Source organism: Nycticebus coucang, chromosome 3, assembly GCF_027406575.1.
Source record: "Nycticebus coucang isolate mNycCou1 chromosome 3, mNycCou1.pri, whole genome shotgun sequence".
Taxonomy (NCBI): domain Eukaryota; kingdom Metazoa; phylum Chordata; class Mammalia; order Primates; family Lorisidae; genus Nycticebus; species Nycticebus coucang.
Window position 1 is genome coordinate 54770926 of NC_069782.1, and position 18336 is coordinate 54789261.

General features: G+C 38.0%; 1 protein-coding gene across 5 annotated transcripts in view; it reads right to left on the bottom strand.

Annotated features, from left to right (window-relative positions):
• The window catches only part of RAP1B (RAP1B, member of RAS oncogene family), a 43840-nt gene that overhangs the window by 13377 nt on the left and 12127 nt on the right, over positions 1-18336 (bottom strand). Inside the window, exon 1 of one of the 5 annotated variants that reach the window (XM_053585525.1) lies at positions 11884-12422. The exons of 3 other annotated variants lie outside the window; for them this stretch is intronic. In XM_053585525.1, coding sequence (XP_053441500.1) covers positions 11884-11997 — 114 coding nt within the window. In that variant the 5' untranslated portion in view covers positions 11998-12422. Of the gene's footprint in view, positions 1-11883; positions 12423-18336 lie in introns of those variants that run through there. One more of the 5 variants, XM_053585526.1, reaches the window with a different exon arrangement.

Here is an 18336-nt window from a genome sequence, read left to right on the forward strand (position 1 = left end):
CCTTGGTTCAGGTTAAGAACGAGCACTTTACCATTTAAGACACTGAGACTAATTGTTCTTCTTCAAGAAACTCCCAACAGGGACAATTTTGATGACACAGCATGGTGGTTAATGGTACCTAAGTTCTGAATCCTGGTTTTGTATAACACTGGTTAATTCGTGAAACCTTTCAGTCTCACTTTCCTTCCAGGTAAAATGGAAATAGTCATATTTTAAGGATGTGAGATGGATGACAAAGTACGTAGGGATTTGTCTGTTTTATTCACTGTTATATTCCCAGAACCTGACACAGTGCCTGGAAAACAGTGTAGTATGTGCTTGAAAAATGAAGGAAAGAAAATGTATCAATTTTTTAAAGTGCCTTTAGTACCTTGCACATAGTAACTGTCAATAATAAGACAGCTTTTAAAATATAGAACCTCCAACTCCTTCAGCTGACCTAATTTTCATCGACCAGACACCCATCCCATGTCCAAACAGGCCTAATTCCTGAGGCTGACCAGTCTGTTACAGTCCCTTGGGTGGTCAACTTACAGAGGTTCTACTATACTGTAATATTCAATGTCATGAAGCACAGCTGTTCTCTCAGTTGAGAATCACTGCTCTACCCTTTCATCTACCAGACGTAGAACATGTAAGAATGCAAATGAGGGACTGTCCAATTGTGGGCAAAAAGATATAAAAACTACTTTCTAAATATACATAGGTCAGTAACTCTCCATGTCAATACAAACAGCAAAAAGCTGAGCATACATCAGTAGTTTTAATTATTTAAAAATGTAGTTCAAAAACATAGAGTGTGAAATAACTCTATTTAGTATTTAAAAAAGACAAATCCTATAATACTGGCATTATCTCTGCCTCCCAATATTAACAAACTTCATTGTATCTAAAGTTATACTTTTGACAGCCTGGGGGAATTTCAATATAACTACCGTAATTCAAGGATACTGAGAAAATCTTGATGTAATAGAAAATGAATTTCAATTCCCTGGAGTTTTAAACATAGGTGAGTGACAAGGTAGTAGGGTGGGTGATTGCTTTTCTTCTCCTTTTGTTTATGCTTTTTCTGATAGTTCTATTATGAATAAACAAGACAAAATTATAAAACACACAAGTGAAAATTAAAGCAAAATCTGAAAGTAGAAGAGCTGTGGAGTTTAATTCCTCAATGTCACTACAATTTAAGAATGTTGACAATTGTTGGCATTTTCAAAAGGCAGCCATTAGAAAACTTGAAAATACTAAGTTTAGCCACTCAACTCTTGAGTAATTATAAAACCTAACAGGCATTAAAGAATCAGATTTCCTTTAATCCTATTTTTAAACCTTAATTACTAGTATGTTTCTACTCACAAGGGGCTTATCGTTAACTATTGAAAATTACAAAATTAAACATCTTAAGTGCTTGATGGAAAAAGAAATGCTTTAAACAACAGAAATACTGATAATTTAGACGTGCTTCTCTTTTACATGAAATTAGTAAGCCAAAAAGTTTATCTAGAAAGAAAAGATAAATAGGTAGCAAAGGAGTTAAATTCTAAGTACTTTAACTGGCATGCCACAGTAAACGATTTATTTGTAAAACTGGAAGCAATTTGAAGTTGTGAGTTAACAATAAAATGTCTATGTTTAAATTAGTCTGCAAATTCAGTATGCTTGCACTGAGCTTTAATCTATGAAATAGACAATTATATTAACTAATGAGAAACTCCCAGATACTCACTTTCCTTGGTTTGTTAAATAGGAAAGAATGTAGCATATATGCAAAATTAATTGAGGAGTGTTATCAACAGTGCCATTATAAGACACATATTAATATTTGATCAGCAAAAAAGTACAACTTCTGCAATAAGCAGGCACTTACACAAGTATAAATACAAAGCATGACTCACATCGTCTCTCCAACACAATGGAAGATTACAGATGAGAATCAATTACATTTCTAAAGAAAACCATTAAAACACTACAAATTCCACTACTGTTAAAACTTGAAGTATTTTCTACACCAATTTTTCAAAAGCATAAATATTTCCGCCATTTATCTTTGAATAAAAATTTTGGTGTAATATCATTTACATTTAAAGATTCCTCATTTACAGGCATGGGGGCTCATGTCTGTAATCCTAGAATTCTGGGAGTCCGAGACAGGTAGATTGCCTGAGCTCACAGGTTTGAGACCAGCACGAGCCAGAGTAAGATTCTGTCTCTAAAAAAATAGCGGGCGTTGTGGTGGGCACCTGTAGTCCCAGCTACTTGGGAGGCTGAGGCAAGAGAATCACTAGAGCCCTGGAGTTTGAGATAGTTGTGAGCTATGATCCCACAGCATTCTATTAAGGGCAACAAAAAGAGACTTTGTCTCAAAAACAAAAACAAAAGAACAACAAAAAAAGAAAAGATTCCTCATTTAAATTACTTATGTAAATCACCTAAATTCTGTGCAATTACAACCAACCTGATCAACGAAAAGCAACTGACAGCTCTCAATATGTTGCTATTATTTCTTGCAAGATACCTGGATACCCACTTTTATTTGTTTAAAAGTTTACTTATTACTTTTACAACTTCCTGTAGCTTTGCTTACATTTTTATCAATTTAAAAGTTAATTTCAGTTTCAGAGTAAACCATAGAAAAGACATGGAAAGATAAAAAACCAAGCCTCCTGGGGCTCCTTACAAAGTCAGGTTTCAGTGGCTGCTTCACAAATGCTTGAAAGCAAAAGTGTAGGAAAACAGACAATCATACTCCAAGTTCAGTAAATTTATTTAAGACAGTATTTCATCAATCAGATATTAACTGGCATTTCCACAAAACTACAAAACAATAATGAATGCTATAGTTATAAGGTAGCAAAAAACCCTGAAGATTTATGGATCAAAGAAAATAAAAATTTATTAATGTTTCAGTCTAAATATGTCCAATATAGTAAAGGACACATCCAAATGCAAACAACTGATTTAATTATCCACCATTCTGGATTGCCTATAACATTCTTCATTAACAAGACCTAAATAAGAGGGCGGCACCTGTGGCTCAGTGAGTAGGGCGCTGGCCTCATATACTGAGGGTGGCGGGTTCGAATCTGACCCCGGCCAAACTGCAACAAAAAATAGCCGGCTGTTGTGGTGGGCGCCTGTAGTCTCAGCTACTCGGGAGGCTGAGGCAAGAGAATTGCCTAACCCCAGGAGTCGGAGGTTGGTGTGAGCTGTGTCGCCACGGCACTCTACCGAGGGTGACATAGTGAGACTATTTAGTGTTGACATTTACTGAGGACATGCTCCATTCTAAGAACTATGCTAGAATCTGATAATCAGAAAACAAAATCTAAGAAATGACAACTTCCACCAAGACTACTATAAATACGTACTGTGTCAGGCACTACTCTGGACAGTGGAAACAGAGCGGTGGATAAAAGACTATCCTTAGAATTTATAATCTAGAAGTGGAAAACAAAATCAATATAAAGTGTGTCAGGTGCAATGAGCAGTATAAAGGAAAAAATGAAGCAAATTAAAGGAGATGGAGTAACAGATGGATTGTTTTATATGGGGTGGTTATGAAGGACTTCTGTTACTAAGGTGAAAATAGTTCAGTAGCCAAAGAGGCCTGTCAATGGACTGATATTAAATCCTGTTTTCAACAGAAGACTTTACCACTGGGCTTTGTTCTGCTGAGCATTTTAAAATCATCTTTGGTGGGGTAAGATGTCAATTAATTTGTGGCTGAAGTTAAATTTAGATTTGGCAATTGAAGACTTATCTAGGATCCACTGGAAAACTTGTGGCTTGGATGCCCCCCCTTCTTCCTCTGCAAACAGGGATATAAATGGGATTTCTGAAGGAGTCTATGTAATGGGTATAGTACTATTCAATGTAAAAAAAATGACCTTCAGAGACTTCTTTTACCAGTGCTTTATAAGAGGGTATTTATGTCCCCCCATCCCCCACATAGCACGGATACAACAAAGATGTGGATCGGGTATTCCAGAGCAGCAGATATACTCAGGATTCACTTCTTAGAAAGGCAGTGGCATGGAAACCTCTCTGAAGTATTCTTGCACTATCTCAGCCATTCTCATTTCTGATGAGCTGTACTAAATACTTTAGGATTTCAAGATACACTATCTTTAACTGTTCTCCAAGAGGAGACAAAAAGCTGTGGAAAGTAACATCTTGGGAGTTAAGAGGCTCTATTTAAAAAGTTGCATATCTTGAGGCAAATCACTTAATTCTTTTTTTTTTTATTAAATCATAACTGTATACAATGATATGATTATGGGGCATCATACACTCACTTCATAAACCATTTGACACATTTTTATCACAGTGGTTAACATAGCCTTTCCGGCGTTATCTCAGTTACTGTGCCAAAACATTTACATTCTACATTTACCAAGTTTCGCAAATACCCCTAAATCACTTAATTCTTTTCTAGGTTCCTTGTGAATAAAGTGACAGAATGAGGAAAGGAGAAATAGCAAACATTCAGATGCCTTTTAACAGCCAGGTGTTGTTAGGTAATAGGTGGCGTATACTCAAATAGAGAGTGAGCGCTATACAGGTGAGTCATCTGAATTCTAAAATTTACCTGAGTACTGTAGAAACCAACAACATCAATTTGAGAGATGGTGGTTTGGCCTCTGGACCAGCAGTTTTTGACTTTTGAACTAAATGATTCTAAACGTCTCTTTTAAAATTAAAATGTACTATTACAATATTGGTGCATGTAGCAGCTTTTGAAGAATATGGATAGAATTTTAAAAACATTTTAATGTTATATTCCTGTTCCTTAATTACTGCAAAAAAGATATAAAACTCTGCTTTGGTAATAAAATTTAATGATAACATATTCTTTCTCAAACTTCATGACAGTAGCTTGATATTTTATCTATCTTACAATCATTATCTTTTAAAAATAGCTTGACAAAAGGGGTTAAAATGAATTTAAGACAACGTCCCCATTCACAGCCTGTGCACAACTGAGAAAACCCATTAAGAATACTGGGTACTCGATGAAGGCAAGATTCAAAATCCTTCCTTTTCTTCCACCTTCTGGCAAGTCCAGGACACTTCATGCAGTGAAAGCTTTCTTTCTAACTAATTTAGGATTAGGGCAGGGGCATGAAGTTTTCTCTCAGAAAATATACTTCTCCAAATGATCACTCCAAATAGACTGACTATATAAGAGATTACACAAAATTATGGGGATTGAGAATGGGAAGTAAAACAAAAGAAGTTAAAGTAGCTTCAAAGAAAACGGTTATATACCAAATATGCAAAAAGGGTAGATTTGGGAATCAAATGTCACTGACAGTACTATGTAACATTAAAGCCAGAGGGGCGCAGCAGCTTTGCTTGTAATCCTAGCACTTCTGAAGGCTGAAGCAGTAGGATTACTTGAGGCCAGGTGTTCAAAACCAGCTCGGGCAACATCTCTATAAAAGTCAAAAAAAGTTAGCTGGGTGTGGTGGTGTGTACCTACAGTCCTAGCTACTCAAGAGCAGGAGGACATTAGACAGGAGGGCTGCTTGAGCCCAGGAGTTCAAGGTTTACAGCTAGCTATGATTGTGCCACTACACTCCAGCCTGAGTGTCAGAACTAAACTGTCTCTAAAAACAAACAAATTAAAGCCAACAAAAGATTATCTTTAAAGACTACTTCAATCCTGCCAAGGATAAAATCTAACATAGCAGACTGAAAGCATTAAGAAAACTTTGTATTAATCTAGTACCAAAATTTAAACCCAAGGTTACTCTAAAAAACTCTTGAGTCTAAGATTATCTCGAAAAGCAAGTAAGTTCATTCATCTTTAAAGAAGATGGACCTATTATTTTAAGAAGATGAAACCAAACAAACAACTGTCACTGTTAGACTTCCTTAACCTAGTGAGGCCAGTCTGTCATCATCAAATATAGAAGTCATGTGGCTAGTTTGAGGACCAAGCTTAGTCTTCCCTTATACACATACAAGTAAATACTATACCCATCTTTGCAATTCGGGGTGGCAAAATATGAAATCTGGAAATAAGGAGACCCAGAACTGGGTTTTGATATAATTTACCAGAAGGTGGTCACTTACTTCTAGACTGGCACCTTAAGGTGTAAAATATGGACAATGATAATACATATTACACAGGGCTGATAGCTGAGGCGATAGGATCACTTGACCCAAGCATTTGAGATTACAGCAAGTTGTGGTTGGGCCACTAAGGGTCCAACTCTAAAAAAAATTTCATTTCCACTGAATGGAGCTGAAACACATTCTCTTTAGCAAAGTATCCCAAGAATGGAAAATCAAATACCAATGTACTTGATACTAATATGAACCCAGTAGTCGATAAAACACATGCCCATGTAAGAGAAAAACTCAATTCAAGTTGTGTGTGTGTGGGGGGAAGGGGGGGGACAAGGGATGGGAGAGGAGGGGACTGGTGTGCTCCTACTTAATGGGCACACTGTAAGGGTACATGGCACACCTGTGGGTGCGGGACACAAGAGGGACTCTACCTAACAAATGTAAACACTATAACTAATGGGTACTTTCACATTAACCTGAAAAAAAATTTCATTTTCAGCAAAACAACAAAAAAACCACTAACAAGCCACCTTTTATGGGTAAATTACCATTTAAAATCACGTCAATTATTGACAAGATGTCATGAATCCCAACTGAAGACAAACCACATAAATCTTGGTATTTTAAGAAACAGTTCTTACACTTGCCCTCTAGGAATTATAGTTCAGTAGAAATGATAATGACTGTCCCAGACTAGGAATAGTGTTGAAAAAACCAACAACATATGGGCTCCAGAGACAAATGCGCTTAACTTTATAATCTGCTTTATTCTTTACACCTATCTCATTAACAAATATAAAAAGTAGGTTAGGTTATGGTAAGAATCACATCTTTGAAAAGTGATAAGCAACATTTAAAAAGCATAATTTCTTTCCATTAAAATGTGGCTCAGTCGGTAAGGCGCCAGCCCCATATACCGAGGGTGGCGGGTTCAAACCCGGCCCCGGCCAAACTGCAACCAAAAAATAGCCAGGCTTTGTGGCGGGCGCCTGTAGTCCCAGCTACTCGGGAGGCTGAGGCAAGAGAATCGCTTAAGCCCAGGAGTTGGAGGTTGCTGTGAGCTGTGTGATGCCATGGCACTCTACCGAGGGCCATAAAGTGAGACTCTGTCTCTACAAAAAAAAAAAAAAAAAAAAAAGTCAAAGGGTTTCCACATAGCTACTGTCAACATAGAAATTTTCCAGATAAGTAATTCTCCTATTCTCAAGTTGTTTAGCTACAGCACTCATCACCACCAACCCATACTCCCCATTTGAAATTCTGTGATCTTAAATTACAAGAAAGGGCTAAGTAAAAACACTTAAGTACTGGTTCCAGAAGTCAAGTGACATTACTTCTCTCCCACTGAACACTTTCTGGAAGAGAAGATACTAGCTTTCTCCTTTTTGACTCCAACTCCACAAGTATTATTTTAATAGCTAAAGAGGATTACTATGTCCTCTTTTCACTTTCAAATAACATTAATTAATTTAACTGTCAGAAGGACCTGGAACTAATCTGTTGGATGAAACAACAGAATTCAAAACATCTGAGTGTATTTAAGAATTATTTTTCAGGGAGGTGCCTGTGGCTCAATGAGTAGGACACCAGCCACATATACCGAGGGTGGTGGGTTCAAACCCAGCCCTGGCCAAACTGCAACAAAAAATAGCTGGGCGTTGTGGCGGATGCCTGTAGCCCCAGCAACTTGGGAGGCTGAGGCAAGAGAACTGCCTAAGCCCAAGAGCCCAAGGTTGCTGTGAGCTATGACACCACAGCACTCTACCAAGGGCAACAAAATGAGACTCTGTCTTTAAAAAAATAATTATTTTTCAAGGAAAAGAAATGAGGCTCAAACACTATCTCTCATATCCTCTTTCAAACATAAATCTTTTAACTACAAAATAAACAGAATACCATTTATATTTACTTTGAATTGGCTGCCTCTCTTATATGAGGACAAATAAAAAATGTTCCCAGTCTTAGTAACTCATTCTGCCAAGAAAGGTCTTCTCTGTGAACAGGATTTCTAAATCTAGACAGATTATCAAATTGTTTATGGTGTTTTTAGCACTATGACCATATGTATAACACCCTTTTAAGTAGGGAAAAATTCTTCTCTTGCCCTTTTCATGAACTAATATTGCAAGTAAATAAAGTTTATTTCAATTAATCATGCCAAGTCTTTCACTAAAATTTTCAATAACATAATTTGACATGTAAATTAAGGTCACGTTTTACAGTTTTATTTCTTTAGTTACCTTTCAGTTCAGTATTTGATTAAGTATGAGAGTGTAGTATCTACACCAGTGTTTTTCAACCTTTCTTATCTCACAGCACACTTGAACCTATAAACTACCCTGGCACACTTAAATTATGTTGATCAAAAAAAAAAAAAAGTAGATAAACCACTGGCCAGACTAACGAGGAATAAAAAAGTAAAATCTCTAGTAACCTCAATCAGAAATGATAAAGGGGAAATAACAACTGATCCCACAGAGATACAAGAGATCATCTTTGAATACTACCAGAAACTCTATGCCCAGAAATTTGACAATGTGAAGGAAATGGATCAATATTTGGAATCACATCCTCTCCCTAGACTCAGCCAGGAAGAAATAGAGCTCCTGAACAGACCAATTTCAAGCACTGAGATTAAAGAAACAATAAAAAATCATCCAACCAAAAAATGCCCTGGTCCAGGTGGCTTCACTCCAGAATTCTATCAAACCTTCAAGAAGAGCTTATTCCTGTACTGCAGAAATTATTCCAAAAAATTGAGGAAGAAGGAATCTTCCCCAACACATTCTATGAAGCAAACATCACCCTGATACCAAAACCAGGAAAAGACCCAAACAAAAAGGAGAATTTCAGACCAATCTCACTCATGAACATAGACGCAAAAATTCTCAACAAAATCCTAGCCAAAAGATTACAGCTTATCATCAAAAAAGTCATTCATCATGATCAAGTAGGCTTCATCCCAGGGATGCAAGGCTGGTTTAACATACGCAAGTCCATAAACATTATCCACCATATTAACGGAGGCAAAAATAAAGATCACATGATCCTCTCAAGAGATGCAGAAAAAGCATTTGATAAAATCCAGCATCCTTTTCTAATTAGAACACTGAAGAGTATAGGCATAGGTGGCACATTTCTAAAACTGATTGAAGCTATCTATGACAAACCCACAGCCAACATTTTACCGAATGGAGTAAAACTGAAAGCTTTTCCTCTTAGAACTGGAACCAGACAAGGTTATCCTCTGTCACCTTAAACATAGTGCCGGAAGTTCTAACCAATACAATTGGGCAAGACAAGGAAATAAAGGGAATCCAAATGGGAGCAGAGGAGGTCAAACTCTCCCTCTTTGCTGATGACATGATCTTATACTTAGAGAACCCCAAAGACTCAACCACAAGACTCCTAGAAGTCATCGAAAAATACAGTAACGTTTCAGGATATAAAATCAATGTCCACAAGTCAGTAGCCTTTGTGTACACCAATAACAGTCAAGATGAGAAGCTAATTAAGGACACAACTCCCTTCACCATAGTCTCAAAGAAAATGAAATACCTAGGAATATACCTAACGAAGGAGGTAAAGGACCTCTATAAAGAAAACTATGAAATCCTCAGAAAGGAAATAGCAGAGGATATTAACAAATGGAAGAACATACCATGCTCATGGATGGGAAGAATCAACACTGTTAAAATGTCTATACTCCCCAAAGCAATCTACCTATTCAATGCCATTCCTATCAAAATACCAACATCGTACTTTCAAGATTTGGAAAAAATGATTCTGCGTTTTGTATGGAACCGGAAAAAACCCCGTATAGCTAAGGCAGTTCTTAGTAACAAAAATAAAGCTGGGGACATCAGCATACCAGATTTTAGTCTGTACTACAAAGCCATAGTGCTCAAGACAGCATGGTACTGGCACAAAAACAGAGACATAGACACTTGGAATCGAATTGAAAACCAAGAAATGAAACTTAACATCTTACAACCACCTAATCTTCGATAAACCAAACAAGAACATACCTTAGGGGAAAGACTCTCTATTCAATAAATGGTGTTGGGAGAACTGGATGTCTACATGTAAAAGACTGAAACTGGACCCACACCTTTCCCCACTCACAAAAATTGATTCAAGATGGATAAAGGACTTAAATTTAAGGCATGAAACAATAAAAATCCTCCAAGAAAGCATAGGAAAAACACTGGAAGATATTAGCCTGGGGAAAGACTTCATGAAGAAGACTGCCATGGCAATTGCAACAACAACAAAAATAAACAAATGGGACTTCATTAAACTGAAAAGCTTCTGTACAGCCAAGGAGACAACAACCAAAGCAAAGAGACAACCTACACAATGGGAAAGGATATTTGCATATTTTCAATCAGACAAAAGCTTGATAACTAGGATCTATAGAGAACTCCAATTAATCCACATGAAAAAAGCCAACAATCCCATGTATCAATGGGCAAGAGACATGAATAGAACCTTCTCTAAAGAAGACAGACGAATGGCTAACAAACATATGAAAAAATGTTCATCATCTCTATACATTAGAGAAATGCAAATCAAAACCACCCTGAGATACCATCTAACCCCAGTGAGAATGGCCCACATCACAAAATCTCGAAACTGCAGATGCTGGTGTGGATGTGGAGAGAAGGGAACACTTTTACACTGCTGGTGGGACTGCAAACTAGTACCACCTTTCTGGAAGGAAGTATGGAGAAACCTCAAAGCACTCAAGCTAGACTTCTCATTTGATCCTACAATCCCATTACTGGGCATCTACCCAGAAGGAAAAAAATCCTTTTATCATAAGGACACTTGTACTAGACTGTTTATTGCAGCTCAATTTACAATCGCCAAAATGTGGAAACAGCCTAAATGCCCACCAACCCAGGAATGGATTATGTATACCATGGAATACTATTCAGCCATTAAAAAAAATGGAGACTTTACATCATTCGTATTAACCTGGATGGAAGTGGAAGACATTATTCTTAGTAAAGCATCACAAGAATGGAGAAGCAGGAATCCTATGTACTCAATTTTGATATGAGGACAATTAATGACAATTAAGATTATGGGGAGGAAGCAGAAAGAGGGACGGAGGGAAGGGGGTGGGTCCTTGGTGTGTGTCACACTTTATGGGGGCAAGACAAGATTGCAAGAGGGACTTTACCTAACAATTGCAATCAGTGTAAACTGGCTTATTGTACCCTCAATGAATCCCCAACAATAAAAAAAAAAAAAAAAGAGTAAAAGAAAGAATATACTCACTGTGCTTTGAGTTTCTTTTGAAAAGAAATTAATGACCTTTAAAAATTTTGGCAGCACCCCTAAGATCCTCTCAAGGCACAGTGGTTGAAAATCACTGATCCAGAGTGTAACAGTTCATCATAATCTGACAAATGCAGAAGAACTCGTTTCTTTCTTTCTTTCTTTTTTTTTTTTTTTGAGACAGAGCCTCAAGCTGTCACCCTGGGTACAGTGCAGTGGCATCACAGCTCACAGCAACCTCCAACTCCTGGGCTCAAGCCATTCTCCTGCCTCCGCCTCCCAAGTAGCTGGGACTGCAGGCGCCGCAACACCCGGCTATTTTTTGGTTGCAGTAGTCATTGTTTGGCAGGCCCGGGCTGGATTCAAACCCGGTATGTGGCTGGTGCCTTAGCTGTTTGAGCCACAGGCGCCAAGAACTTGTTTCTTAATAGATTTCCCAGTTGAGTCAATAGATGACAAGGTTATCAAAAAATGGAGACCAACAATATTTTAAAAGAAGAAATAATGTGGGCTCAAAATTACCTTATTAGTTTCTATAAAATAATTCCAAATAGGTTGTATTTGTGTAGAACACTCTTCTGTTCCCCAGAATTCTCTGGATGTGACATAAAAAATGTCAGTTTTTTCCCCTCTCATTTGAACTAGCTGTAAATTCTACAGGCATGTGTGCTAATTCCGCATGGGCTTTAGATCTGCTCCTCTGAGTTGGAAGAATTAGCTGAGTGACCTTGGTCATGTTATTTTAACCTCTCTGTGCCTCATTTCCTACTCTGAAAATGGGAATAAGAGTGTCTTTGAATTTCTTTGAGTTTTTAAGATTCAAATGAAATATCCTATGTAAAATAATTAGCACAATGAATAACACATAGTAGTCAGTAAATGTTTATTTGTTATTTTAACAAATCACATGTAGCTATTTACAATGCTTAAAATACCATGTCATTTCAATAGCACACTATTTTAATAGGAAACTGTATACCTGGGAGTTGTCACTGATTCTTTTTACCCCATTACCAAGTGTCATCCATTCCACTTTGGTTATTTCTGCAATCAATCCTTCTCTCTTCTACACCATCTTATGACAGCTGTCTTTATTTCTCACAGGAGACAAATACGAAGGGAAAACATTAATTTGTTATACACTTTAATTTCAACAACTAGGTCAGAGATGTTAGTTTGTGACCAAGAGGTGGGGCGTCCCAGAAATTTGAGGAAAAACAAACACAACTATATTTTGGTGGCCTTTAAAGCCCATACATTAAAATGTCTTAAAAAACCAAACAAACACAAAAAACAAAAAGGACAGGGTCTTGCTCTGTCTGTCACTCAGACTGTAGAGTAGTGGCACAATTACAGCTCACTGTACCCTTGAACTCCTGGGATCAAGTGATCTTCCTGACTCAGTCTCCTGAGTAGCTGGACTACATGTGCATTCCATCAAGCCTGGCTAATTTTCAGACTGCTTCAGATTTTACTGTATCTAGTGAAGTACATGGAAGTGGAGCATTAATCATCTGACAGATTACACAATTTCTAATTAAAATTTTGAGTAGCAACACTCTCTGAAAAGACCACCAGATGTGTTATACACAAATATATCCCTAAATAGATAGATAAATTGAACAACTAAACTTCTGTACTATATTTTCATTTGAACATTAATTTCATTTGAACATTAATGAAATTAATGTCTAATTAATTAATTTCATTTGAACATTAATGAAATGTCTCATTTTAGACATTAATGAATTAATGTCTCTAAAATGAGACATTTCATTAATGTTCAAATGAAAATACAGTACAGAAGTCTATCAGAAACTGAATAAATAAACAAAAAGCCCAAGTGGCCTCAGTACTACCCTTCAACTAAATAAAACTACCTAGTCACCTGCAGTTACTGTACTTCTTCAAAACTGCACTGAAACAGTGATATGCAATGGAAATGGCTATATCACGAAGGGGATACAGAGTGACCAACAGTCCAGCTTTAAGCACTGCAAGTCTTGTGTCTCAGGAAATCCTGAGTCCTGAAGGTTGACCATTCCAGACGAAATACATCTTGATACAAATTTGCTTCTCTCATGTTTCAAAAATATGAAAGATGAACAAAACATACTTGCTCTCAAGCTTACAGTTTTGTAGGAAAATGTAAGACATAAAAATATAAAAATATTGTGAGAAGCACAAATACTATAGGAATTCAGAATCATCGGAAACAGATCTATGAAGAAGGTGGGAAATCATGAAAAGTTACAGCATTTCTTTTTTTTTTTTTTTTTTTTTGTAGAGACAGAGTCTCACTTTATGGCCCTTGGTAGAGTGCCGTGGCGTCACACAGCTCACAGCAACCTCCAACTCCTAGGCTTAGGCGATTCTCTTGCCTCAGCCTCCAAAGTAGCTGGGATTACAGGCGCCCACCACAACGCCCGGCTACTTTTTTGTTGCAGTTTGGCCGGGGCTGGGCTTGAACCCACCACCCTCGGCATGTGGGGCCGGCGCCCTACCCGCTGAGCCACAGGCGCCGCCCAAGTTACAGCATTTCAACAGCAAAGAACATACCAGGAATAAGAACAGGAGAGCAATGGCACAACAGGCAGCATACCTTGAGAACAGCAGAAAGCAGCCTGACTAGATCACAAGGCACAAAGGAATAGGAAAATGAAAACAGCAAGGGCATCCACAGTTAAGATCTCTAAGTATCAGTCCAAAGCTTTGACTCATTTAGTAAACAAAAGTGTCCTACACTTTGAAGAGAAGCATATCAATGTTGAGAAAACTAAAAGTACTTTTAAATTAACAAAAGGAGTTCTATGGCGGGGGGTGGAGTGGGGGAGGGGGGTGCCTCATGCCTGTAACCCTAGCACTCTTGGGAGGCCAAGGCAGGAGGATCTCTTGAGCTCAGGAGTTCAAGACCAGACTGAGCAAGAGCGAGACCCTGTCAATCTAAAAACAGAAAAGTTAGCTTGGTGTTGTGGGGGGCACCTATATGTTGTATAGTCCCAGCTACTCAGGAGACTGAAGCAGGAAGATTTCTTGAAACCAAGAGTGTGAGGTTACTGTGAGTTAGGCTGATGCCATGGTACTCCAGTCCAGGCCAGGGTGACAGAGAGACTCTGTCTCAAAAAAAAAAAAAAAGAGAGATAGAGTTTTAACAGTTGAGGCTGGATAATACTTCTAGGAATGTTAAGCATTTTATTAAAATATGATTAATATGTGGTCTACTTTTAAAATGCAACAGTTGGTTTATAACAAAACCCTATATTAGCTTTACTCAACAACACTGTATGTCCACTAAGTGTCAGCCAGTGTAGATAAACGGTGCACACATCTTGGATCCCTGTTTTTCTTTTCTTTTTTGCAGTTTTTGGCTGGGGTTGGGTTTGAACCTGCCACCTCCGGCATATGGGGCCAGCGCCCTACTCCTTTGAGCCACAGCCACTGCCCTTGGATCCCTGTTTTCCATTAACAGGACATTAACTAGGACACTATAGCGTCTAATATCTAAAGTACATCGAGGTTAGTTTTAATTATATGATCACCGTAAACACGAAACTTAGGGTATTTACCTAAGATCTCACATTTATTGACAGAGAATGCAGCTGTATGAGGCAGGTCGTATTTTTTCCTCAAGTGCATAAATAAAATATTCAGTTAAGGCTATACCTCATGGCTTGAGACCTATATGTAATGTTCACTGCTGTGTAACCAAAACTTAACTCAGTGCCTGAAAATACAGAAGACAACTATTTGTTAAATTAATCAAAATCAATTTCTTGCCCTAGAGCAGAGGCTGGCAAACTATAGCTCTCAGGCCAAATCTCATCTGTTACCTGTTTCTTAAGTAAAGTTCTGTGGGAACACAGCCACCCTCATGAAATCTTACTAGAACATAGTTCAGTCGCTGTGGATTGTCTGTACTTGCCTTAGGCTACAATGGCAGAGTTGAATGATTATGACAAAGATTATATGGTTTAACAAGACCTAAAATATTTATTATCTGTCCCTTTACAGAAAAAGTTTGGTAACACCTGCCCTAAAGCCTGGAAGAGAAGGACAGATCTTGCCCATTAATTCAGTGGTGAAATGGGTTTCAACTCAGATACCAACTCAAAATATTAGTGGCTACTATAGTGAGTGCAGTGTTGAGAATGACTTTGAGACCAGTCTAGGCTCAAAGGGAAACAGTAGTTTTCAATTACAATGGTTACTGGGGTTAGGGAAGGAGAAACAGGGTTTTAACATTTGAAAACTTCTGCTACAGAGTATTTTAAATATCTAGGTCTGTTGTCTGATAGTTTTACAAAGACGAATAAGCTGCAAAATACATGCAAAACCCCCCCAAAACCCCAAACCAAACCACCTGAAAGGAATTGCTGAGAATGATTCAGCTGAATGCTGTCTACCAAAAATGATAACTTTGGTTCTGGCACAGTTGCTATCATTCATTTTTACAACATTCATTCAACATCTGTATGTGCCAGGCACATTACTTAGCCAACAGACTCAGTTGTTTAAGACTATTCATGAGGATGATACAATAGTATTATTAGAAGAACCTATAGCAAGGATGTACATCCCCAGTATATCAAAAAATTTCATTAAACTTTACAGATAAAATTGAAAAGGACAGTTTGGGTAATGTCTATCTTACATGTAAAATAGCAATCTAGCCAACCATAGTGGCTCACACCTGTAATCCCGATACTTTGGGAAGCTGAGGCAGGAGGATCGCTTGAGGCCAGGAGTTTGAGACCAGCCTGGGCAACAGTGCAAGAGTCCATCTCTACAAAAAATTTTGAAAATTAGCTGGGTATGGTGGGACTACTCGGGAGGTTGAAGTAGGAGGATCACTTGAGCCCAGGAGCTTGAGGACACCATTGGACTCTAGTCTATGTGACAGAGTAAGGCCCTGTCTCTGAAAAAATAATAATACCCCACTCCAGAAACCTTTTAATTCTGCCCATTTTGATTCCTTAGTGGTTGCTATACATAGTATAACATTAAAGCACTCGTGCCATTCAAGTATCTCTTCAGATTATTTTATAAAAATCCTTTGTTAAACTATATAAATATTCCTGATCTGGAACATTTAAAAATATTCTTTTATTTTTGGGAAGTTAAATAACATCTGTATGGTACTTTCAAAAGTTTGTGTAGTCCTTTCACTTATTAAGTTTCACTAAAATATTAAGATCAACACTAAAGATATTTTAAATTTAGATTACTTTAAATTTGCAGAACTTTAAAGTTGCAGTTCTGCAACTTTAGGTTGCAGAACTTTCAGAATACTATAGAATTAGGATTAGAGTCCAGGATAGCACTGTCCAACAGAAAGAACTCTGTGACAACAATGTTCTACACTAACTGCATCTGCACTGTCCAATATAGCAGCACCAGCCACTTTAAAATGGTTAGATAAATTAAATTTTTCTATAGAATTTTTGCTTGTAAAACTATGGAAGAAGGCATCCAGAGCTTCAATATTGATGAAAGCTTTAGACTCACCAACAGCAACATCAAGGCATCTTTATCTTGGGAAACTGCTTTACTTATAGTATCATGCTTGAATTTTCCTCTCACGTGAGGTTACCCCTTTTTTTCCTCACATAAATATGCCTTTGATGAAAAAGTTTTGCTCAAATTGTTAAGGACAGGTCTTACACAGGATTCCTGTTAGAAATAACAGAAATCAAATTTATATGGAAAAAGGTGTCATTAAAAAATATAAAGCAGGGCGGCGCCTGTGGCTCAAAGGAGTAGGCGCCAGCCCCATATACCAGAGGTGGTGGGTTCAAACCTGGCCTGGGCCAAAAACTGCTAAAAAAAAAAACAAAAAAAAACCCAAAAACTCACAAAATGAATGTGGGGACTAGAGAAAGAAGTTGGGTACTACATAGCCACAAACACCCAAAACCCCATTGCAAAATTAGTCAGGTGAGGAAACTGCTGTCACTACTGCTAACGGATCCTACTGTTCCTATCAGTTTATGCAGAAAGAAACTAATGTGGTGTCCATCAACCATCCAAGTGAGAGAAATCTACCATCTCTTCCATCCCAAGCTGAAGTACATAAAATTTTCCAGGGCTTAGGTCAAATGCCCTAGCTGCAAGGGAGGCTAGGAAAACTAGCAGTAGGCATTTAATTTTCTACAAAGCAAGGCTGTTCACCAAGATGTAGGCCTTGTCTTTGCGGCACACTGGGGAGTCCCCTATAGTATACCCACATGATAAAAGACGTTTGTTAGATGTAGTCTGGTTGGTATGGGCCATGTCCACACATGACCGGAAGGAAGGAGCACTGCACGGGGTATTTGAAGGGCAGTAAATCAAGTCACTGGTGGGAATGATGTCAGGTGAGCTCTTATGGTCAGATCCAATTTAACTGCCAAGGCCCAGAAGTCTGAGAGCACTAGATTTTTACAGTGGCTGGCTATCAAACCATTCACACTTTCAACACAAACATCAGTAACATCTTATTATAGTAGGGAATGGATGTATGTCTGTCAGTTTTAAAAAGCACCTTTGAAAAATTCTCAAGAGATTTTCCCTCTTCCTTACAACCCTAAAAGCTATATCCCTAGCAAAGAAAGACCACAGTCTAGCTATCAGAAACCATCTTACTCATTTTTTTTGCCTGCAAATAAATTTCCACCAATTTAGTACAGAAAGGACAGGACTCTATTGTTCCTCAGTTCTCCATAAATCAGATTCTTCAGTGATTTAAATAAACAATTCATACCTTAAGTTCACAAGTCTCGGGGATGGGGTGGGGGAAGAGACTTCACCTACAAAGGGATGACTATTACGGGAAAAAGGTTATCAAAGACAGTTTTTATCTCCAGAATTTAGAGCTACAATTATAAGGTGCTTGAGGCTCGGGTCCGTAGCTCAGTGAGTAGGGTGCCAGCCACATATACCAAGGCTGGCGGGTTTGAGCACAACCTGGGCCTGCTAAACAAAAACGACAATTCCAAC